General features: G+C 36.9%; 1 protein-coding gene across 3 annotated transcripts in view; it reads left to right on the forward strand.

Annotated features, from left to right (window-relative positions):
• Positions 1 to 25,402, forward strand: part of SACK1B (scaffolding CK1 anchoring protein B) — a 55,318-nt gene that overhangs the window by 1,866 nt on the left and 28,050 nt on the right. For 2 of the 3 annotated variants that reach the window (XM_086876097.1, XM_086876099.1), the window contains exon 2: positions 3,071 to 3,574. In XM_086876097.1, the coding sequence (XP_086732223.1) occupies positions 3,131 to 3,574 (444 nt within the window). In that variant the 5' untranslated portion in view covers positions 3,071 to 3,130. Of the gene's footprint in view, positions 1 to 2,465; positions 2,717 to 3,070; positions 3,575 to 25,402 lie in introns of those variants that run through there. The other variant, XM_086876098.1, reaches the window with a different exon arrangement.

Consider the following 25,402-nt stretch of genomic DNA (forward strand, 5'->3'; position numbering starts at 1 on the left):
GAAGAATCAAGTTTATTATGCAGAAGTCACAATACATGGTTGAAGAAGACACCAAAATGTTTATTAAGAATTTTGTCTAAACCTCTGCGTCTTTATCCAGAATTATATGGTTTCATAGATTTAGTTTCTGCACAGTAGCTCTTACCTTCTAAGGAGAAAAATACCTGCGTCAAGACATCTAGAGCTTTTGTCAAGTATACCTGAAGCCATTGTTTTAATTTGGAAATTCTCTTTTGTTTCATATGAATGTGTCTCATGCTGATGTCCTTAATTTCAAAAACCAGGATTAAAATTTTTTTTTTGTCTCGAGTGTTCTGTGATTTATTTCCATGCTGGCAAATTTTACATTTACTTTCTTAAATTAATGTGCACTGCTTTAAGCTTCTTTTGTAAACAGCACTTGTAAATCAAACATCAACTTCAAAGATCACTGTTCGCTGTAAAATGACTGTTCTTGTTTGGAAGATGCTGCACCAGAAGCAGTTTCCACAGTTACTTATATGTATACTCCGCTTTCAGCCAAAGTCTGAACATAAGTTGCTGTATTTGACCTATGCCACAATTAATTAATTCATTCTGTTCAATGAAAAGTCAAGATATATACTATACTATTGTGAAAAACAAATGAAAGAACCAAACCCAATAAAAGAAATGCATGTGAGGCAAAATATACATGTAATCATTTTTTTTCTTTTTATTTGTTCATAACATTCAATATTTGGTATTGCACAATGTTGCACATTAAATATAGCCCTATTCCCTTAAGTTATTTTCAGAGGTCAGACTGAGAAGAAGAAAAAATCATTTCAGACAGGCCTTTGAATTAAACACATCGTTCTTAATTGTATGTATTCAGTCAGTGGGAAAATTTCTATTTTAGAAGTATATCCACTCCAAAGTAGTAAAAAGTTTAGAAATATCTTTCACTTGCCTTTGTAAAATCGTTTTTATTCTTACATGTCATAATAAGACTGACTGTGTTACTGACAGTGACTAGAGAATGACTTGTCCTGGAGGGCCCTAAAAGAGGGGTGTGCTGGAATCTCAATGAAGTCACCTGTGTGACTGTTCAGACTTTAGAGAACAACTCGGCTAAGTATCTGTATTTTGTAGTCTTGGTTGTTCTTCGTTCTATATCTAAAATGTCTTGAAAACCTGGTCCAGACAATTGGGCCGGGCCTGTTGTGACTGTTTTAATTTTACAGTATGTTTAGAGTTTAATCTTTGAATCTGTCTGTCTTGCCTGTGTGCTTAGTTCTCCGTCACCTTCTGCCACAGGCTGTATCTGCATCTGTGAGAAGGGAAATGGTATCGCTTCTGTTTAATAACATTTCATTTCTTCTTGTGAGAGCAGTGTAGAATGAAGCCCTGAGTAGCTGTCAGAGGAATACATGTAGCTTTTAGTTGGGGGGAGAGCAGTCAGATCCCTTTCGTGTTCTGCTTTCCAGTTCACCACAAAGAGCTACTCTTGAAGCAGCCAGGAACACTCCTTTCCCCCAGGCTCGAAAGCAATCCTATCTGGGAAGATCTGCCCTGCTACTTGGCTGAGAGACAGGATTCAAATGGAATTATTCCATATGACATGCTGATGCCAGCTTCAGATCTGGATTTTTATTTCTTGGTCTTTTTTTAACCTCAGACTTCCCAAGTTCCTTATAAATCTTGGTTCAATTGAACATTTAATTGGTTTTTGAAGTATCAGTAGTTATGGAGATTTTTATTTTCATTCCTTTAGGTTAATATAGCTAATTTACATTTCCTTTCGGGAAGACTTAAACTGTTCCCAACAGACAGTGGAAAGCAATTGCACTGTTTGCAAAAATATCTGGAAGGTCTTGATGGGAAGAGGGAATTAAGTTCCATTTAAATGCCAGAAATTAAATCAGAACTCCATATGACTATTTGCGATTATACTGCTATACTATTAATAAGGCTTTTAGGGAAACCCAATGTTAACTTTCAGGCTATCAAGCTTTTTCTAACTATTCTTCCTTCGTTGGGTGTTCTTCCTGCTTCTACAGTCATTCTCTTAAGCTTCATACCCTAGTCCTGAAGATGTGCTACCATCTTTCTATTTTACGTGGCTGTGCTGATGCTGCTGTCATGAAAACACCTCCCCCACCTTTTTTTGGTGAGTTACTGAGGGTTGCAGAAATGGGAAGGAAGAAAGATTGGGTATTTATTCTCCCTCTTTCTTAAATCTCCAATGCACAGCACAAAGCAGCCCTCTCTGACCTTGTTAAATGAAATAAAGTAACAAGAATTAATTTATAAACCATCAGCAGTAAACAACTGTTATTAATGTTAAAAAAGAAAAAAAAAAAAAAAAAGAAAAGAAAAAGATTAAAGCAGCCGCTCCTTTTGGCAGAAGGAATGAGCAGGGTGGAAACTAGACATCAAATTGCTGATTCAGAGTTTGATCCCAGATGTGGGAGGATAAATCTTTCTGGAGTTCCTCATAACTCACTGAAATGAGGTAGGCTAGTCCTGCTTGGGAGCAACAAATGGATTAGATCAGCATGGGAGAACAGATAGATAAGGAGAAGTACCTGGATGACTGTGGTTTCAAAGAAGCCAAAGGAAAGAGATGCATTGCAGAGACAGTAATGCATCACAAAGTAGGAAATTTGATTGGTTTCTGAAGTGTTTCTTTGGACAGTACTCGGTCAGTTGTTGCAAAGGGGGTTTTGAAACACAGCCTGTGAACATGCATTGGGTATGTATTGGTGTTACTACTATGGATATTTGGTGTACCATGAGCTCTGACATAGCTTGTAATATCAGAACTTCCTAAAATCACTGAAATTTGTGTTTAGTTTACTTTATGTAAAAGCTCTTTATCTATTCTCTTTAATATAATATTATATGTCTATTTAACATTTACCTCTTTAATATTTAATTTTTGTCAATAGTAGTCTCTGAGCCTTTTCAAAATATTTTTAAATGCTTGGAAAATGCTAGAAAAACTTAGAGCAACTTTACCAGAAAAGTATCGTGGTTAATAACTGTGTGCATATCATAGATATCTAGAAATATTCTTACTGTTTTCTTACTTATTTTCTCTTTGCAGATACATTTCATCAGCTCATGAATGGACACTTAAAAGACTTCATACAAAATACATGTGAAAATGGAAACTTCATCTTTGCTGTCCTCCTTACATGATGAATGCAGATCAGACAACTATATTGAACCTCATTACAAGGAATGGTACCGAATAGCTATTGATGCTCTGATTGAAGGAGGTTTAGAAGCCTACAAAGAATTTCTTTCCAAAGAGAGATGTTCGGAGTTCCTAGCAGATGAGGAAATTGATTATATTTTGAACAATGTTCACAAACTTCCCCAAAACACAATTTATTCCTCTAACCATGCCATTGATGACACCTCTTCCTCGGGGACGTACTGGCCCATTGAATCAGATGTGGAGGCTCCAAATCTTGACTTAGGTTGGCCCTATCTGATGCCTGGAATTTCTGGTGGCACAAATATTGATCTGCTTTTTCATCCACCACGAGCACAGCCTTACACCATAAAGGAAACTGTTCGGAAGATGATACGAGATGCAAGAAAGGTAAACATGAAAAATAATATTGGAAAAAACGTGGCAATAGTAATGATCTAGTTGGTATTTTATTACAAGGCTTTTTTTTTTTTATTTTTACTTTTGTCCTGGCAGGTTAAAAAAATCATCTAGTTGCTCACAATTCAGTCGGAAAGGATTTCCCAGACTCAGATCTGTCCTTTGGTGTCACATGCACCGGTGTTATTAACCTTAATTCAGGGGGATCAAGGGTTAATTGGAGGGATTAATTAATACTACCATTATAATGAATAATTACTGTTTTACTGTAATGCTGACAAGTGCATGAGAAATTTGTAGATAATCAGCACACCTTTTCTTTGACCTCAGTTGAAAGTACATTAAGTGGTACAATTCTGTGTAACTTTAGGATTTATGCTAATGTTTCTCTCTTGCATCAGTGGGAGCATGCATTGGTTTGGCATGACAGACAATTGTGAGAAAACAGCACCTGAATGTTCATCCGACTCACGTACCTTGAGAGTCAGGTTTTGTGATTTTGGCATGTCCTTGCAGAAATCAAACTCAGAATGAAAAAAACAAACTAGGCAACAAGGAAATAGATTTTACTTGTGTATCTTGCCTTCATTTCTGATTAATGACTAGAAAATGTGGAAATTTTTCCAAATGTACTTGTCTCCACTTAGGAGCACTTATATCTTGAGTTTTCTACAGCACACCTACCTTACACCTTAGTGACAGAATGTTGTATCTACAAACCACTCTTGCTCTGAGTGGGTCAGTTTAAAACTTACTAGGTTTTAAATTTTCAAAACAATGTCAGTTAAAAAAAATAATTAAAAAAAAGCGTTAGCGTGCAGATCTGTTTGACCTGGGGTCATAATACCTCTTTAAAAGGTACGACAGTTTCAGAAGTATTTTTGGCAAGTATGTTACACTCAAATTTTCCCCATGGAATACAGTTGTGTTTTGCATGACTCTATGAGCTTTAAATTGGTAGAATGGGCTATATCTCACAAACATCTGTAAACACTACAGGGGCTGAAATACTCTTGTAAATGTGCATAATAGAAATGGACTGAACAGGGCAGGGCAGGGAAGGACTGCGTCTTTTTATAATGTCTCTGCTATATTTAGATAAAGCATATAATTTGTTGCCATAATAGAGTTATCACTAGGCCTTTTATCCTACAGTTTATAATTTAGAATGACTGTGTGCTCAAGGAAGAGTTAATTAATTCTCTTCCTTTTTATCCCTTTCTGAGTGAGATTTGATGTTTTCTGTTTTGGTATTGACTGTGACTTGTCCAAAATACTCTGTGAACTGCAGCTCCTGACCTACTAATGTATCCACTATAAGGGAAATAACTAAAATACTGCTCACTTTGTTGAGAAGACCAGTTCTGCTTCAAGGTCTTGAAATGCCATGAAGTTAGGCCATTCCCCCTTAGTTGCTTCTTGAATGCAGCTGTAGAAAAAAAATTAGGTGTGATTCTTGCTATGCTTTGGAAGAAGCTTGAATGCATAGTGTCTTGGCTCCCTGATGTGCTGGTGTTGCTTCCACTTTTATAAAGAGGGTGTTTTATATGTGTCACTGTCAAATCTGACAGCTGAAAGGTTTGTTTAGTTGATCAGCGCAACCTCAACATAACAACCATAACACTTCTGATACAGTGAGATAAATTGGTTGCTTCAGGGACTGGCAATTAAATCTCAGAGACATAGTGTTGTTCAGCCTCTTTCGTCTGCAGATGCATAGAAAAGTTTAAAGTATTCCTAAGTAAGGTAAAATAAAGTATTTAAATCATGGTTACAGTAGGCAAGCCCAGCACACTTCTCCTAAGCCACTTAAAAAAATGTAGTTATATTAAGCAGGGTTCTTTGTTGTGTAGAAGTGGAGATGTGTCTTGAGAATATTCAAAGGCAATGGGATAATGTTATACATGAAAAGCAGAAACCTGTAAAGAATAAAACAGCAAATCATGTTCAGCCAACACAGCTCTAAGCAAAATCTATGGGAATTTCAGCAATCTTCTATGTGAAAATAAGCAGGCTGTTGGGGGTGGGATATTCAGGCCACTTATATTAAAGCACCAAGCCTGAGTTGAGTCTGAGTTCAGGCATTGATTTCCCTGGGCTACCTAAGAACTTGGTGAAGTAGCTCCTATGAGGTCAAGGCAGAGAATGTTTCTGCACTGATTCACTCCATGAGGGAACCCATTTGATGTATATTTATGTGTATAAACTATCCCAAAAATTCATGAAGGGAACTGAGCCACTTGAAACCTAGATGCTTTTGAATATTGGGATATATATATATATATGATGACATTGTTAGTGGACTTATTCTTGACCTCTTTCATGCTTGATGCATCACAGTGTCACTCCTTAAAATGATTATTATGTATGTTAATTTTGACCTTAAGAAGATGTTGTAAACAACATTAAGCAACTTGCTTGCTGACTGATTTTTTCCTGACTAAAGAGGAAAATCATTTGTAAGGCCATGCTACACTAGACTAAAACTAGTGACTGTAGAAAAGTGTTGTAATAAAATCTTGTCATATATTTCTTGAATACACAAGCAGCATAAAAATGATACACATCACCTTCATTGAATGTACAGGCAATATAATGATGGAATTCTTACAGAAAAGGATCAGTACTGTTAAATCCTAGAAAAATGAGCTAACCATTTTAGAGATGAATCTGTGCTTGTGATACATGTTTCTGAAGTTTTGTTAGAGCAGGGAAACTGTGTTGTACACAGTATGGCATTACATTGTCACCTCTATACTGCAGCGCTTCTGTGGGATAGATGTGATGTTAGCAGAGTGCCTTAGGTCAAACCAAGATGTCAACAAGATGGGCTTACAGTTGGTGTAACTAGACCTCATCTCTAAATGATACAGCTTGCCAACCACCCTCCTCTGTCAACATGACCTGTGTTCACACAAGGAGGCTGTTTGGCGTGACTGTGTCAACCGGGGAGACACGAGTCTTTTTCACATGTTGATATAACCATGTGAGGAAAAAGCACTGCAAGGTCTGTCTGACCTTAATGATGGAGACTTTTGTAAACAAGCTGGTAGCCTTATTTCTCTTATGTTTTGGAGGCCTCTACCTTTAATCATTGGCAGGTTTCCGGCTTCTCTGGGGCTTGAGGTGCTTCTACAGCCTGACTCATCACGGCTGGGCTGTCTGAACAGCAACTGATAATGTTTGGCAGTTTTTTTACTGAGAAGATTATTCATCTGGGAAATGATATCAAGATTATTACTCATCTATGTCAGGTTGTAGTGGGTTGATGCTGGTTAGCATGAAACTTCCTTCTTTTCACTGTAACACAGAGACTTTGTTCTCTCCCTCTGTGACTTTTCATAAGAGTTGCCTCAAAACCATCAGTTACGAGGCTTGTGCAGGTGTGCAATGACCCTCTTGTTCTATTTTCTCAGGTGTGATTGACAGGGTGAGGCAAAAGGGAAGGGACAGGACAGAGCACCAAAGGGACTTTCTGGCAGTGTGTTTTTCTCTTTTACAGTAACTAGGTTCCTCTGTCAACCATGGAGATGTTTCCACACAGTTTTAGAGAGAAGGTACAGTTCAGACTAGTATCCAAATAAGGATCTGCTCCTCTTGGAGAGAATTAAAATCTGTTTTCTAAAGAAACATGTTGTTTAGACAACCCAAGGATTGCTGGTTTGTAGCACATGCCAGAAAAGACTTGAAGACTTTCCTGACATACTTTTGGGATTTGTGATGGAATGTATGAGGTAGCACATTAATCAAAAAATATGCAATACTTTTCATTGATTTTATGTTATTCAAATATACCAGTAGTCGTAAGTCTGGGTTCATGAAGTCAGTGATATTTAGAATTTTTTTTTTTTAAAACATAATTGCTTAGAAACTTAAATAAAAATTTGAATGGTTAGTGCATTATAATTTTGGAAAATAAAGGCAGTTGTTTTTGCTGAAATACTCATGATTGGGGTTTTTAATGAGAAAAGTTGCAAAACTTGGACTCTTGGGAAGGAATTACGTTATACACTGTGAATCAGTGTAACTTATTACAAGTTATTAATCTTGCTGGACACACTGTAGGTAAGCACTTAGTCAAAAAGATTTTCCTTTGAATTCTTATGAGAGAGAGTTATGTGCAAAATGTAATGCCTGTGTTGTTTTCTAAAGCAGTGGACCTTGTCAGATAAATACAGTTGACTCATTTTACAAATATATAAAAAGGAAAATATTTTCTTTTATGTTCGGGTTTTTTGTTGTATTTTGTTGTGTATTATTTCAGGCAAGAGTGAAAGTTTGTATTACAGAAAAAAATTATTCATTATTAATTCATTATTATTTGCTATTAATTATTATTCATTATTGTTCATTATTACTTCACTACTATTAACTGTTAGTCTCGTTTGGTCATTAGTACTGGCTGCATTCTAGTATGAAAGAAAATCAAATTCTTACATGCTAATGTGAAGAGTAATGTTTCTGTACAGAAAAAAACTTGTGTTGATATGTTGAGCAATCTTTTATTTCTCTTTCACCAATACTCTTTGCCAACTATTTTAAATATAATTTGAACACAGTCTGGAACAATGATAATGAATTGTGCTTGTGTCAGTGCTTGTCTTAGCTCACTAATTGCAGCAGTTGAAGCAGATGAGAGAGGGGCTACACCTTTATGTATGTAAAAACCAGAGCAATCTGCTGAATTCAGGGAGAAAGAATAGATAAATGCAGTGGTTGTCCTGCTCAGACATTTTCTCTACTATCTCTAAAGTGTGATAAAGTGATAATCAGTGGATATAATTTTTTAAGATGAGAGTAGCACATAGAAATACTTGGTTTCCGGCTGAAAACATATAGGCAGAATTTTCCCTGCCAAGATATTCTGCCCCACAAGGATTTCAGCAGGAGCCTTTTTTGTTCAGCTGCTTTGCTGAAGGGTGAATTCATCATTAACTTCCTCTCAACTTCTGTTAAAAGACTTCCTGATGGTTGAAAACCAGCATGGCAGTCACGTGTATGGTTTCCAGGTGAAACATAGCTTATGATAGATTTATTTCAGAAAGTGAAAATGCATGTCCCATTTTTTCTAATTGCACGGGGTACATACCATGTGTTGGAAGAGGACTCGTCTTGCTCTTGTTGCTACCCTGTGACCCAGTATTAATTTTTTGTCATCACAAAGTGGTGCTGCTTACAACAAGTAATTATTTCAGGCATCTTCTCTGCTTGGATTTGTCTTCGGAGTCTTCACACTATTTTACTTGCCTGTGCCCTCCTCTCCTTGCTGTCCTGCTCCCCTGATGTAGAGGAAGTCCCAGAGCAGTCACAGCAGTGCACTCACAGTGCAGGCAGAGAGGACTGACATTGATGTGACACATCTGCAAGCAATTTCATGATCTGGGAAACCTGGGACTTTAGTGAAATCCAATGCTTACGTGCTCTAAACATGAAACCCACAATTTTTCCTGGTAGCGCTCCTGTTACGTGGGAAGGATTCAAAACTGAAGAGCAAGCAGAATGCAAAGCCTGGGGAGTGGGAGTCTTTGAGAACATAATTTTTAATTAGTTGTGGTAGTTTTTTATTCACTGGTTTCTGTCATTGCAAGACTTTTGACATCTTCAATACTTAAAAGATGTAATTAAATAATTTATAGGTATTGCCACTTTTATGTCAGAACTATGCTAATGTGTTATCAAAATACCACACCTCTGTGATGAATTAGAAAAATGGAATAGGGAAGATTAAAGGCCAGATATTGCAGGCACCTGTATATCTTTATTAATGTCTGTCTCACTCACATACATATGAGAAGTAAGCATACACATGTGCTTTGTAGCAATTCGCTTCATTAAAGCATTTTCTCTCATTGACATTAGTCTCTGTCAGTCAAAACAAAAGTGCCATTAAGAAGTCATTTATGCTTTTTGCACATTCAGTAGATTAAAGTGTTCTTTATCATATTCAACAATGACATTGTACTACATTATGCTGAAGCAATTACAGATCCAAATATGCTATAAATACAAACCCGTTGATTTAAAATAATTTTGCCCAGGCAGAATGCTTCTTTCAGTACCCAGACTAGTGTATTTGGGGTTTATCCCTCTTCATTTCTTGCTTGTCCAAAAAATATTGATAATGTTGGAGTGCTGGTTTTGGTCATCTGAATTTCTCTCCTGCAGAGATCTCCATTTTTCTTCAGCCAGGAAGCAATCTTGCCTGAGGAACTATAGCCTTAATCACTTCACGTTCATGAATCCTTAAGCCTTTGTTTATCTTTTGCAGTTTTAGCATAGCTTTTGAAGCCATGATAGCTTTCCAGCACAGCCAGTGATGCTCTGAGTGGGACATATTTAGGGTCATTTTAAACTTTGAATTTGGTATATATCAGAATTTGGAAACTAAAACACTGTTATCTGTGGTAGAATTTTAAATGAGCATAGCTTGGTGTGCAGATACCCTCAGTACTGAAGCACTGTTTTTGTAACACACTGTGCTAGAATCTACATAGAAAGTGGAGAAGTGCTGACAAAGCGAAAAAGGTTCAAAATTTCCCATTCTTCTGTTTGGAAGGAGTGGGATTGCATGCCAGTGAGCTACACGTATTGAGTTTCATCATAAATCAGATCTGAGTACAAGTATCTACTTCACTTGTAATTATTTCAGAACAACTTGCTTAATGCTGCATTATTTTCCTTGAGGAGTACTGCAAGTATTCTAGTACAGATGATAGAAGAGTCAAAGTACCCTTTATTTATTTTCCTCTCTAAAAGAAGTGAATACCTTGACATAGATAGCTGTGTAGTCGTGCCTTCCCTTTTAGCCTGTTGATAAAGTATGTCAATAACCATTTTCTAATAAAGATACAATAAAATTGCAAGACAAGTTAAAGTCCACAGTTTCAGAAATGCTGTCAGCATGCCTGAGACCTCAGAGGGCTTTTGCTCTCTAAAAGCCTACTGTAATTTAGCTTTGGAAGGAAGGAAGCATTTGCCTTCACAACCATAACTGGGTGTAACTGCTGCTGAGCTTGCTACTTTACTGTAGGATCTGCAGACATCCATAAAATGACTCACCTCAATAGAGCTGTTCAAAATAAATAATTGCAAGATCTGGCCATGGCTTGCTTGATCAAAAGTTAATAATTCTTCAGTATACAGTCCACTGATCAGTAAGCCAGCTGAATTTATAGTAGTGTTGCTTGCACTATAAATACAGAATTACAAGCAACCCAACTATCTGTCTCTGCTTTCTTGCCCTTGTTTGTCATCTTTTCCCATATCTTAGGTGTTTGTTTTCTGAGGCAGTGAACATTATGTTTCACTGCATGTCTGTATATCATACACGTTACTGGTGTCGTAGTCTGCCTGATTGGTGCCAGCCAGTACAGACAAACCACTACTGCAATATAAACAGTAGATTCAGAATTTGTATGCTCTCCTTTATCCTTAGCCAGCAAAGAACATCACCAAACTGTGTGCAGTTCTCAAAACGAGACTATTGAGACAAACTGAGCATCGATTAAATGCATTAATTAATTAACTAAAATAATATAATTTTTTTTTTTTTTTTAAGTTATGAACCAAAAGTGTGGGAATATTATACATTAGCAAACAATACTCAGAGCAAGTAGGGGCCATGTTTTATTTTCTTGCCTCTGTGGTTTTAGTTTTTGATAAAAATTACTGTTGTGCATTTGTAATTATGCAGAATAATTTTTGATGAACATCAGTACTTCCCTGATAAAAGCTGCAAACTGTAGCTGTGTAAGGCTTACTTTTCAAATATATTTGTAAAAGCATGAAGCATATCTTAGCTTCAGATAAGGAGGGTGTGACACATACAGGGTGTTCTCATACCTTATCTGGGAGTGGGTTATCTTAACCAGTTCTGTCTCTCGGTCTGGAGTGCTCGTGCTGACTGCCCAGATGTATGGTGTGAGGGAACCAAACAGATTCTTCAAAAACAGGCTCTGTGGTGATCCCTGCTTTCCCCAGCAAGGAGTGTGGGCATGTAGCTGCCTTCAGAAAGCTTCTTGGTGCATCTTTTGTTCAGGGATTTTTGCTAACTGCAGCACCAGATCTCAGGCCTTTTCACTTCTGGCAGTGATCCTGCTGTCGGAGACAAAGCTGGGTGATAGGATAATAGGAGAAGTTATGCACCGTATCTCTTAGAGATGAAAAGAAAACTTTGAGATCTGCATCATCCACTAGCAATCAGGCTCACACAGTAGCACAGGGTTGTGTGTTCAGGTAGCCAAATAGGTGTGCCTTCAGTTCAGATGGCAGATATAACATCTCAGCCTTATTTTCATGCTGTTTCCTGGAGCTGCAGGCACTCTTTGCCAAGCAGGCTGCACTTCAGCTCAATAAATTCCCTTTATGGCTTAAGCACTTGGTAATGCACTAAGACATCACCTTTGAATTCAGGTGAATCTGAGTGTCATCAGCCCACAGAAGGCATTGTAGTTAGTGTTTTTCTTTAGGCTTTTAATGCTTGATAAGGAAGAAATAATATTGAGGATAAGATTAAATATCCAGAGGAAAATTATGGTTCCCAGTGGGACCTTCCTCAAGAAGTGCCCACTAAGGGACTAAGCTCTTAAGCTGTGCAGAACTCCCTGCCAGGGAGTTGTGCCTTCTGGTAAGAGACATCAGAGGCAGCAAACAGAAGTTACAGTGTCAAGCCAGCAAAACTGATTTGCTTCAAATGCCGGGGACATGCTGCTTGTCAAAGCAACTAGGTCTCCATCTAGCATGACAGAGCACAGTAATATCTGGAGCTGTCTGCTGTTCTGATAATTTCCTGTCACTGACTAATGGTGGATTAGCACAGGCACGCAATAGCTGCCTGAAAAGTCACTCTTAAGGGTGTGTGTTTTTTTTTAAATAATAGGCAGGCCCATGTGGCCTCACAGAATGTGTTTGATGGAGATCAGTAACCTTTGCTTGCCGAGGATGGGCCTAAAAATACAGCCAGCCTACAGGTCTAACTTTTACAGCGGTATGTACACTAACAAGTCTACAGAAAGTTGCTTTAAAATGTAACAAAAGTTATTTTACTCAATGGATATTCTTTTGAAATGAGAAGACTAAGCATAGAGATGGAACTGGGGACTATGACTGATGCTTCTATATGTTTATTTATTTGCTATCACCCTATTTAATGTTTTAGCATAACATGAGCACCACTAATATCACTGTATTTTGTAATGGATTTTATGATGCACAAAATGATTACAGTAATACCATCATCTATTCTGTTAATGAATTGTAGATTACTGAGTATCAGTAAGCCACCCGTGTCAGAAATCTCATTAGTCAGACAATTTAATTTCTTATGCATAAGTTTAATGATGAAAGTTCAGTCCAGATTGAAGTGCCATGATATGATATTGCAATCACCCGTTACAGGATTTCTATGCCAAGTAAAGGCTCTGTACTTCATCTCAAAGTTAGAGGAGTTAAACAGTGTCTTTGCAATGAGCTCTTGAGAGCTCGGGAAGCTCTTCTGTGTACACACCAGAGCCTTTCGAAGCCAGAGCTCCAGGTGCTTTTTGGAGGAAGGAGAGCAAAGGAAGGAAATGATGTCTTGGGTATTGGGTCTTGGGTGTTAGCAAAGAGGCATGTCAGAGGAGCAGGGATCCTACCAGTCCTTTCAGTTGATTCTTGTTAGAAACCAGTACGGAAACTAAACACTGTCTAGACCTTCTGAGGGACCATAACACTCCGGAGCCTTCACCAGGGTGAAAATGCTGGAGGCTTGAGGTTCCTGGAGTCTTAGAACATCATCATGTGGAAGGGGACTACTTAAGACATACAGAGATCTTTGAATCAGCTGGGCTCTACTCTGTGGTGGTGAGCATTGATCAGAAGTAACTCCCTGAGAATCTGTATCAAAGAGGTAGGAGGTAAAGCATGAAAGTTGTGCATGCTGAGGTGACCACACTTACAGTATGACAGGAAACCATCATACATACACTTTTGGTCATCGTTCCTCTTTCCTTTCCCTTCCTCTTTGCCCACCTCTCCAGCTCTATCCCTTGGACAGCCCTATCTCCTCTGTCCTTTCTCTTTTCACGGTGCTCCTCTGACAGAGGTGAATATTTGCTGCCTGCTCTAGACACTTCTGGCATCTTTCTGGGAAGCAGTTCCAGGTATGACATCTGGGAATAATATCTCCCTCTTAGGTCAATAAAGAAATGTGGCTGCCCTGGAGGGTGCTAGTCAGCAGACCTGAAACAGCACTTGCAGTACAGTCTTTGTGTCTTTTCCCCATCCTCTGTCATTCCCTGTAAGAACTTGCAGAACACCAACATAATGTTAGAAGCACGGCAACGCTTCTGAATTGCTTTTTGAATTTTATTGCCAGGTTTCTGATTTTTATTATGAATTGCATATCTGTCATTAAATATTGGGAAGATATATTTTCTGAACAGTACTATCTTACTGATGTTTTTGGCACAAATTACAAAGTTTAGAGATCGAGCAATTGTATATCAGAAATTACAGTGGGCTATTTAATTACAGCTGTGACTTGAAGACACAATTGCTTTTCATCTCATTTTATCAAATAATACATCGAATAAAACTTTAATTTTGGGGGGAATATTTAGTAAAGGATAGAGACAAAAATATAATATCTGCTCAATGAAGACACTTTTTTTTCCTTCAAGCAAAATTAGATCAGTAATTCTGGGAGGATTTAAATACTGTAATTTGTGTACATGAGAGGTTCTATTAACTTAACATGCATATGTTTGCAGGATTAATGCCTAGGGATATGGCCATAAATCATTAAGGATTTGATTTTGAACATTTAATTAATCTCTTTCTCTTAAATCATGCCACAGTACATTTGTAGTCCAAAATGAGCTACATCTTCAGGTGATTGCATCCACTGTGAGCAGCTAAAAAAAGCGAAATAGGTGTTCAAGCAGGCTGCTGTAATTCTTTCATTCCAAATAAAAACTGATGAATAACTGAATATCTGAAAGCCAAGCAAAGCCATGAAACCAAGGGAATGTTTTCCTTTCCCCAGGTGCTATTCCATCTCTTTACTGCTCCCTGCATTCAGGCCCTGGTCCCGCAGATGTGGGATGGATGCACAAAGTTACAGAAGATAGGCTGGTCCCTTCAAAAGAAATACAAGAGTGAGGCTTAATTTATCATGTTGATACATAAAGAGCAAGAACAGATTTTGCCATTATAGAATGTCTGTCAAAGAACGCTTTTTTCTTTAGTTTCTTGTAAATAACCTCAACCAAAATTATTAAGTGCTCTGTTAGCAAACCTTATCACTTTATATGGGGGATACAGGCTTTATTATATTCTGCCACATTTCCTTGCACTGCAAGGAAAATTCCATGGAAAAGTTTCTCAATTTGTACTCTCAAGGCTTTAAAAATGATTGCAAAATGTATTGCAAAAAGCACACGCACACTTTTTCATGCATGTTGGCATGCAAGTAAGAAAAGCAAAAGAAAAACCAATAAGCAGTGAACATCTGAAATTTAGTTATTGTGGTGGAACTGTCCAAAATAGTTTATGGATTTTGTTTTTTAAATGTTCCATATTCTTAAATTAAAACAGCTACCTCGAGAAATGAAGAGTTAGGACATGTTGATACAATGGGGTGTGCATAGGTAAGTCTACCTATTTTGAATTTTCTTAGTGGTGTTTCAAAAAATTCTAGGGATCAGAATTTCATAGTCCGCTAAATTCTGTGCAGAGACATTGCTCATACTGTCTGAGGGGGTTATTTGCTAAATTTAATTATACAAAGTAGTCCTTTGAGATATAAAGCAAAAGAAGAAAACATTTGAGGTTAATGTGTTACTGTCTAGTTCATAACCCAGCTATCTATTTTTAAGGTAGTAGACTGCACATAACAATAACACAGATAATTTGAGAAGGGAAAGTTTCTTAAATATATAGTAACAGTATTTTAATGCAGGCACTGAGGTTACAGAGCTGAAAGCCTCTATCTGAAGCTTCTATCTGAAAGCCTCATTAGAAGATAATCCTTGTCAGACTTTTTTCCATAGAATATAACTAGTTTGAAAATACCACAGAAAGCTAGGTGTTTAAAGATTTGGGGGGAATTCCAGCTAAGTACATTTCTTGAAACATTTTAGGAGCACAATAGTTACCTATTGTGGAAATAACGACACTGAATGAGAAACAAAAAGCTGTGGCATTTTAATTCCAAGTACAGAAATCTTTCTGACTGGTTTTAAAGAAGTCACAGTGGCAGTGTTGGCTGCCTTTCAGTTCACACTGATGTCCACACAGACTTTCTAGTCTTAAAAACTCGAATGGAACTTAGTCAGAGCTGCTTGTTGTCATACAGCATGTGTGGGGATTCACAATATATGCAGTGCATACAAAAAGAAGCAGAAATGGGTTTAAGCATAATTTTTCCTTACTCAGTAGGTCTAAATCTGGGCAGTCTCTTTGATAAGTCTTGACAGAATTTGTGTAAAGAATCTAAAATGTTTCCTAAAGAAAATAATTCCCTGATATGGTACAAAATTACTTCTTGTAATTTTAATCAGTATTTCGATGCCTGTTGGAGGCATTGCTGTCCTAGCAGTGGAGAAGTTTCTAAAAATTAGGCTTAATATACTTGTTTGGAGATTATGAAAGAAATCACTTTGGCTAGACTTTAAGCTACTTGTCTTATGAGGAGAAATTTGGAAATATAGAAAGCATTGTAACAGAAAAGTTAAAAATAATCCAGTACTTTAATTTTTTTTTCCAATTTTAGTGAGTTTCGCTGACTGTCCTAAATTGCAGGTTTGCTTTTAACTTGCTGATCTGTGGCTCTAAATTGGATTTTGGCCCAAAACAGTAAAAATTCAAAGCATTTTCTATGGATCATTTTTATGCTTATAAAATATATAAAATAAATAAGAGAAATAATTTTACCCATTTAAAAAAAAAGAAAAAGGAAAAACTGACATTACATTTTTTAAAATAATCTGTATTAACAAGTTACAAAATATTTATATAAATAAATAAATAAACACACACACTGGAATTTCATTGAAAAGCTTGCTGTCAGCAGCTGCCACAGGCTGAAATGCAGAACACCCATGAATATGATGTATGCCAGAAATCTTTCATTGTAATTATGAACATAGTTAACTAAATTAATGCATTATGAAAATTGAAAATGGTATTTCATGTAGGACAGTTTAATTAATTTCAAAGTCATGGTTGGTTCCTGAAGGTCAGCAGGTTGTCCAGGAAGGATTTTAATGGTAATAAACTGTACAGTCTTTTTTCCTTCCATTCTCAAATTTGTTCAAAACCACAAAACCAAGAAAATTTCAATTTAAATGTTTCATTTGTTTTCAAGTTGTAAAATATTCCTCAGTGTTTCACAGAATCTGCAGTTTTTGCTTCCTTGATGTTTTTAGGCATGCTTTGGGGTTCCCTGTGCCTGGGAATTTGGAGTGGCTCTTTACACTGTATCTAGTGGGAATTCCTATGCTTCAGGTTCATTCCCCTCAAAATCCCCGTGGCAGGCCTTTAGTTTTGAACTCATTTGTGGAGACATGATCTCCCCCCCAAGACTAGAAGTTATTCTGGTATTTTAATGAATGCTATTTTTTTGTATAAAGCAATCTTCTGTACTTCTTGATTATATAATGCTGCTTATGCTGTGTTCACGTGTCCTCTTCCTGAGCCTTGCCATTGTTTTCCTTCTCAGATACGATTTTCTAATTGGTTTTACTGGAAGTTGTTTTGAAATAGAGCTGGATGAACATGAGCCTGTGGTCAGTGTTTGTAGCCTTTAAGAACTCATAGCTTGTTCGGCCTCTCCCTGTTTATCTTTGTAGCTGTTTCTGGAATGCAGAATCAGCAGAGGCTGATAAAACTGAGAGATTCACAGCTTTTGATGTCAGAAGGGACTGTAATGATAACAACATCTGACTCCCTGCACAGCACAAGCCTGACAGTGTTGCATCTTCAAAGAGCTGATACTTAGAATAAATGTGACCTTAAAACATCTGGGTGCTAGTCTTACCATCAACACTACTGCGTAACTAATTCATAATTGCTCAGCAGATAAGCTTTGGGTTTTTTTTTTTGGACAGTCGCTTTTCTCTAAATGATGGAATTTGCTTGAGGAAACCCAGGTTGCATGTCCAGACCAAGCCTGCTTGAGCTTCCTGCTTGTGTATCTCATCACTCAACATGACAGCCAAAAGAGAAGGTGCAGAGAGTTCTAAATGCAGGACTGGAGGGTGAGGCTTGGCTCGGGCTGATTCGTAGCTGCAGGGGTTGCTTTGATAGGGACGGAGGGATGCTCAGCCTCCCTACAGTCCCTGGCTGTTGGCCTCTGAGCACTGCTCACGCAGCAGGGGTCAGTGCACAAGGACACTCGCGAGGAGCAGGGCGTCTTCACCTCCTCGGAGCGTCGCCTTAGCGTGACCAGCCCGTTTCCAGCGGCAAAGCTCACTAGCAATGGGCTGACCCAGGTGTCCCTGCACAGGGCAGCAGTGTGACATGCACACACACACCCCTGTATGTGTTCAGTTTCCCAGATAAATACAGATGCAATATGTTATTCCTGCAATATGTTCCATTATTTATGGAATGGTTCACGCTTTACAGATGAAAAGCTTTCTGTGCGCATTTAAGTGTTAATTTAAGAGAAATTAAAAAGGATGCTTATTTTTTCTGGTAATTCTTACAGAGTCTTTTATGACAGAGAAGTAATAGAAACAGATTTCAGTAAGTTTCTGGTTTTTCAGTTGCTCCAGGGATGATTTGGGAGGTTGTCAATAACATTACTCTATTAAAAATGTATTTCTATGCTATTATCTTCCAGAACTGGATAAAATGGGAGAGATTTACATGTTTTTCTAGTTTTCTAGTTCCCTGCATTGACCTCCATTCAAAGGTCTTTTACATCCTTTAAAAAAAATTTTTTTTTTCATGTTTCTATTTTTGCTGAATATATATAAAACAACTGATTAAATACATTGGTCTAGGACTTGGAAGACATGTATACAAATCTCTTGTAGAACACAGACTCTTCATCTATAAATATGAATGTAATCTCAGAATGAATTGTGAAAATATATAGATAGTTTGGGGTACTCTTGCTAGGGGTAGGGAACAGAGTTTCAAGAGCTTATGCTGAAATCTGCCTTTTTTCAGGTGCTTCCAGTGGTTTAAAACTTTATATTTTGCATCAATCTTTTGTGTATTTTTTTTTGTCCATGGGATTGTTTGTTTGCTTTAGAGCATTCGAGCAGAAATAGTTCAGTAATATCCTAATATGAAACAGAGTTGTTTGCTTTCCCATTATCTGCACATCTTCTGATGTTACTTTTTTTTCTTAAAATGCTCCTCTACGCATCAGTGAGAAGCATGAAAATAACTTTTTTGTTGTTCACTTGAAATAGTGTTTCTAATTTAGGTTGCATTTCAGCAAATATCACTGACAGAAGTGTCATGAAAGTCTTACCTTTGCATACCTGACTCTTACTTCATTGCAAAAATTGTTCCTGTGTCAGTGAAAATTATGTATATTGCATTTCTAAGATTGAAAAGAGACTGGAGTATCTTTTAATTACCAACTGCTTGTCACAGTAAACCAAAAATTATAATAGACTCTGAAAAATTCCTTTCTGACAGCTGACTCAAATCTTGAGTGAGTGCACACTGCACCATCATCTCAAAGGAGATTCAGAATTACAGGGAAAGAAGACTCTGAAGAGAAGGAAAATATGTACACCTTTCTAAGTAAGCAGGAAAACAAGATAAAAACTGTCCTGTTACTACATCTGAAATGATTGCTCTTTTTTCCTTTTGCCAGTACAGTGCTGGTTTGAAACTTTTTATCTAATGGAAAGAGACAAATAATAAAATGTGTTCTTTTCAGTCAGTGTGTGTGCATGTGTGTAACCCTCTACATGCACATGTGCACACTGTACTACAGAAAGTGTGTATTCCTTGCATGCAAACATGCACAGGGAGCATAGCAATCTGGTATAGGGAGAGGCTTTCTGGCACGAACTTGGAGCAGGCAGGTTACTCAAGATGTTTCCTGAGACCTGAGAGCTACTTTGTAAGAACAAATATTTGTTTGAAAGGCACTATTTTGCATCAAAAAGCAACACTTTACGAAGTGTTCTTGGAATAAAATGTTCACCTCTGCTCCACAGATGTATATTGCATGTTCTCATCTCCATCCTTACTTCAAACAACTAAAGTTATCTAGTGTATTTAGCTATTAGCATGCTTGGCACATTTTCCAGCAGAGCCAATTTGCCAACAGAACACAGCTTAATGTAAATCCATGGGTGGTTTGGTCACTGGTGTTTCTGCTTTCGCTCCTTATTATTAGAAGGTTCTGCTTTTGATAGCAAAAGAAGTGAATTTTCCTCTCTGTCCCTCATGTTTCCTAGCATATGTACCCTTGAGGTACGCAGATACTCAATGCAGAAATGTTCTGTGGCTGCAGGGGTTTCACTGGTGCAAATACGCAGCGAATCTTGTAAAAAAAAGGTACTGAAGAGCTGCACTAGGTGCCCCTGAGACTGATTTTCTTCTTCTTCCATTCTTAAATTCAGGTATCTGCCGTGATATTTGGGAGGATACAACCGTGCTGTAGCAGGAGTTCTGCCTTTCTTGCAGATGTTCAGCAGGCTTCCTGATTAGATCTCTGATTATCATTACCCAAATGGAGGTTAGGTGTGTCTCTGTGTGAACTGGCATGCAATGTGCATTAGGAGGAATATTTTGTAGAAAGAAGAATGCTCTCACATACACAAAACTGTACAGTGGAAGACTTGTCATAACATGTTTTTCTTCCACCCATTAAAAACCCTATTAACTTGCCATTAACTTGTTCACTAGCTCAGTTGAGTATAAAGGGTTTAGTTACTTGGCCAATGATAACTCATTTATTTGAATAATAGTTCATTTTAATGATTCTTGAATGAGTGCTTCATTATGCATCCTATCCTTGTGAGAATGAGAAAAATGAGAGGAGCAGACTGTAGTGCCCATCTGGGGCTGAGGCAGTTGGAATCTGGATCGTGGAAGGAAGTCTTGCAGCCTGGCTGTGTGTCTGCTCCTCTCCAGATGTGTCCTGGAAGTGGCCTAGGTCTCTGATTTAAGAAAACATTATGAAATACACTTAATAAACTTGTAACTATTAAGAATAAACTTCTGCATTTAAATGGAAAGAGTAGAAGATAGCAAAGATGGAGTATTATAAAGACCTGGATCTGAGTGTATCACAAGTATCAAATAATCTTTCCTCTGATTTTGCATAATTGCAGTATCAAATTGCAAGTGATGAATTAATACTTGTGTGGTCTTGTGGAAGAGCTGTATGCAGATCAGTGAAAGCTGATGCTAACTGCATTTAGAAAATAATAGTGTCACCAAGATAATTCTAAAGCTGTATTGCTTCTTGCTTGACAGAGATGGTTATTCAAAAGTCAGCTCACAAAGAGGCAAAAGATCAACTGAGCAAAAACCTGGCAGAAATGAGTAAGAGGGAAATGTTTCTTTAAATTTTTTTCACTTCTGTCTTTGAATGCTCTTTCTTATCCTTTGGCCTGCAGTTCCCTCAAATACTTGACTACCTACACAAGATTCACACTTGAACAAGAATTGTCAGGTTTCACTTTAAAAGCCTTTAAAGGATTTAAGAATTGAAATAGTTTTTATAAAGACAGTACTTTTAAAGCATAGCATTGGTACTGAAATTATAACTCTTCAATGATAATTTTACTTGTAATTCTTTTATTGTTTTATTTTTTAAGTGCTGCATTTGATTCAGGAATTAAATTCTGTTTAGTACTTTGTTTAGTTCCAATTCACTATTCACTCCACTGGGGCTACAAGAATTGCAGCATTACTTATCTTCTTCATTTCAGTTTGCTTCATGGGAGGTTTGAGCAGGGTTTTTATAATTGCTTCCCTACTATTTCAGACACCTTGCTCCATATGTTATTGTGCATAAAAATTTGAATCTGTTTTTTTCCTGAAAAGCTGCACATAATTACTTATTAACAAGCTTAATCTTTTCTTATCTCTAGGACATTCTGCTGATGCTTTCAGACTAGTCTGCAATTATTTTTTCCTTTTTTATTTAATCTATAATAAATAATCTAGCATGCCAGGGTAATGGATTTCACCTGAGGACCTTAACATGATTTGCAGACAACAATTAATTAATTAGTTTCAAAACCTGTCTTTAAAATAGGTGAAATTGAAATGCAGTCTGCCTGCACACAGTCATTAGCAATATGTTGCACAAGTAGCTGTGGCTGCTCTATGACCAGGCGGTGTAATCTGCATCTCATGAGTATCAGGGAAGGTTCCTGCTCAATTGGCAGCATGTTTAAAAAAGTAAATAGTTTAAGCCATCTGATTGGGTTATTTACTGGCATTCAGATATAATTATATGCCATATGGACTTGGGCAGGCATACATTATGTATGTAATATATGTTTCAGAATGCTTATTATTATCACTGCTGTTGCTTTTTTTTCAACATAAATGTTACTACAGGTGTTGTCCAGGCATGCTATTTTTACTTATAAATAAATGCATTTTACTATGTCATCTAGCTAAACTGGAAAAATGTTAAAGGTGAACAGAGAATCTGGCAGAGCTAAACCCTCCAGAAACTTTTCATTATTCATCCTCTCTTATTTATACCAGAGGATCACTGACTTTCCTTTATACTGACCCATCACTGACCTGAGACCAGTAATTTTAAACAGCCCACTTTCTCTATTTTTCTGGTTTACTTTAACCATATTACTGCTTGGGTTGACCTCTTTAAACATACTTAGGTACATCTATAGAACTTGAAATTAGTGTCATTGAAGCAAATAGTAGTTGTAGCAGGAATCAAAAGCTTTATAGCGAATATCATAAGAGTATAGTCATAAAATATGGAATAAAAAGGGGAGTATTTTTAAGCTCGTATAAAACATGTAGGAACCGATTTTAAGCCCACATTCAGTATCCAATATCAGTGTGTTTTTCAGTCTCAAATTTAAATGAGTTTGGAGTTCCTCCCTTGAAAGGGGAAGAAGGGAGAAAGAAAGAATTAAGGGCTTGAAGTGGTAGGGGGGAAGGAGAGGGAAGAGGGAAGTAAGAAAAAGGCAGTCACAGAAGGAAGGGGAAACAGAAATAGTCCGTAATAATCTGTACATTATAATGGGTTTGCTTCCCCTTTTGTGACAACAGTATGAAAATCTTTAATATCATTGAGCTTTGCAGGATGCTAGAAATACATGACAACTGCTTTAAACATCTGGCCAGTAACCAGTCCTTAAGTGTGTGTACCTCATGTGTCTACTACTGACTTTCAATAACATGTATGAAGCTGAATACAAAAGCTGTGTTTCGAAAAAGGATGAAATAAGCAATATTTGAAAAGGTGTTTTCCCATTTATCCTTCCCTAAATATGTGATTAGCCTTCATTTCTGTATTAATCGACTCTTGTGTTGGTTTTCCTTTCAGAAGTCAGGCTGAGCAACTAAGCTTGGGTCATCAAGCTGTTTTTTGAATTGTGGCCATAAATATTATTTCCCTGATACTTAAAAGTTTAATTAACAATGACCAACAGCAAAATTGTTTTGCTGTCTTGCATGTGAACCATCCAGGTCTGCTAATTGCAGCTGCAACAAAGAACTATTCTATTGCAGTAGACTGCAATGTTTCTTCATAACCTTCTTAACCTAAAGACAATGAAATTATGCCACTACTTTCCAAAGACTAACAGAAGCCTCTGTTGAGGCTTCCTTTCTTCACTTTGGTATTACCTCCTCTAGACCATGAACTAGAGGAGGTTTTTAACCAGAATTAGTTCTAGTCTCATTTGGGGTTCTATGGACATATAACAATGTCTTCTGCAAGGACTCACAATTTTTTATTTCTCTTTTTCTTCTACATGTCTGAAACACTTTCTCTTCCAGTGTTCCTTACGCAGTCTACCTCTTGGAAGAAGTTTTGAGTGTCTATAGAGGACTGGCCTTCAAGAATTAATGATATTACTAGGACTTGTTTCTCAGTATTAAGGTCATTAAGTCAGCTATATAATCAGGTCATGCTCATTGGTCAGCAGCCTTTCACTGATTTGAAATCTGGTGATTTAACTTATGGTTGGTTGGTTGTTTTTTGTTTTCTTTTGTTTTAATTGGGCACTGCCTATGGAAATAGATTTGTTTTCTCTTGGATGCTATGTCTTCCATGTTAGAAAATATTCGTCTTTGCATAAATTTGCATTTATTATTATTTTTTATTATTATTACTATTATTATCACTATTATTATTATTATTTAATAATATATATTATAATATAATATTATACTGTATATATATAAGTATAATATTATTATTACTTGCATCAAGGAATTTATTTTTACTTGATGCAAGGTCACGCTGGTATAAGACTCATGAACTGAACAATACAGTACATACAACTGTATGCGTTTCATTTTCTGCTTGCTAAAAATGTTGATAGGCCATCCATGTGGAGTGTGCTTAATGTACTGTATATAGACATTCCAAGGTGTATCTTTCTGAATCATAAGCCACTCTGAAACACATCAGGTTTGTCTGCTGACTTGGATACACCAAAATTTTCATGTGCATAGAACTGCAAAAATAAGTGTTTCCTGCTTTTGGGACAAACTAACTCCATTCTTTTCCAGCATCTACTATGGAGTCAGTCAGCACTGTTTCCACCCCTGTGATATGTATCTGCTTTTCTTTTTGGATTCTTTTCTGTGCAAGTTGTATCTGTTGTACCTACTTATTCTTTTAAGCAAGAGCAAGGGATTTCAGGCAGTATTATACAATTGAACAGTATCATACAATAGTTATGTTTTTCTGGATTTTTTTTTTGTCTGATATATGTACACACTAGCAGAAGCATTGAAACCCATGCAGAATATTTTAAATATGTAGCTTATTTATAAAATACAAATATTAGATATTCAGCTCCTCCCATTTAATTTAGTTTCAGAAATGAGTTTAGTGTTAAAGTCTCAAAGATGACAAACAGAACACGGCTCTTACATAAGCAAACTTAAAAGTAAAATGATCCTTCCTGGTCTAGAAAAGTTGGTCTGAATCATCTCTTCTTCCTATAAATCTGCCTTTGATGAAGAGAATCTTTCATTGTATCCAAGTGACTAATTAACAAATGCCAGCAAAGTTCCATACTTCCAGAAATACTTTTTTATAGATTAAAGTTTCCAGCCTGTAAATGTTCATTCATATTGTGGGGTTTTATACATTGTCTAGAATTTTTCAATATATAAACTCCCAGGAAAGATGGTTGAGTGTTGAAAATGTATACAGGACTCTTGAGGAAACCAAGTCAGTCAGTGGGAAGGCAGACTGACTCAGAACATTAGCCATCCCAATCTAAGAAATCCCACCAAAATGTACTGTTAAAGGTGGCAAACCCCCAAAATATTCTCAAGAGTTGTTACCTAGATCAGCTGAAATCTCATACATTTCCTTTGATTCTTTGAAAAGCAGTTAATTATTTTAATATTTATTGAAAAAAATCACAGAAAGGGCCCTTAGAATGGCCAATCTAGTTTACTGTGGCATGAGGAGCATTTTTAAGCAGGAGTAATTTGAAGGACAATTTTAGTACATTTTGAAAAATGTTCTTGTCCCTTTGCTTTTCCCCTATCCTCCCTGCCTTTGAAGTGTCCCTTTCCCTTATTCTCAGGTGAGAGATAATAATTTCAGGTATTGAAAGAGTTTTTAACCTTGCAGTGGTCAGCTCATGTTACTGGGATTTTAAATAAAATAATTAAGGCTTATCACAT

The sequence above is a fragment of the Cyanistes caeruleus genome, chromosome 2 (assembly GCF_971803275.1).
Source record: "Cyanistes caeruleus chromosome 2, bCyaCae1.hap1.1, whole genome shotgun sequence".
Classification (NCBI taxonomy): Eukaryota; Metazoa; Chordata; class Aves; order Passeriformes; family Paridae; genus Cyanistes; species Cyanistes caeruleus.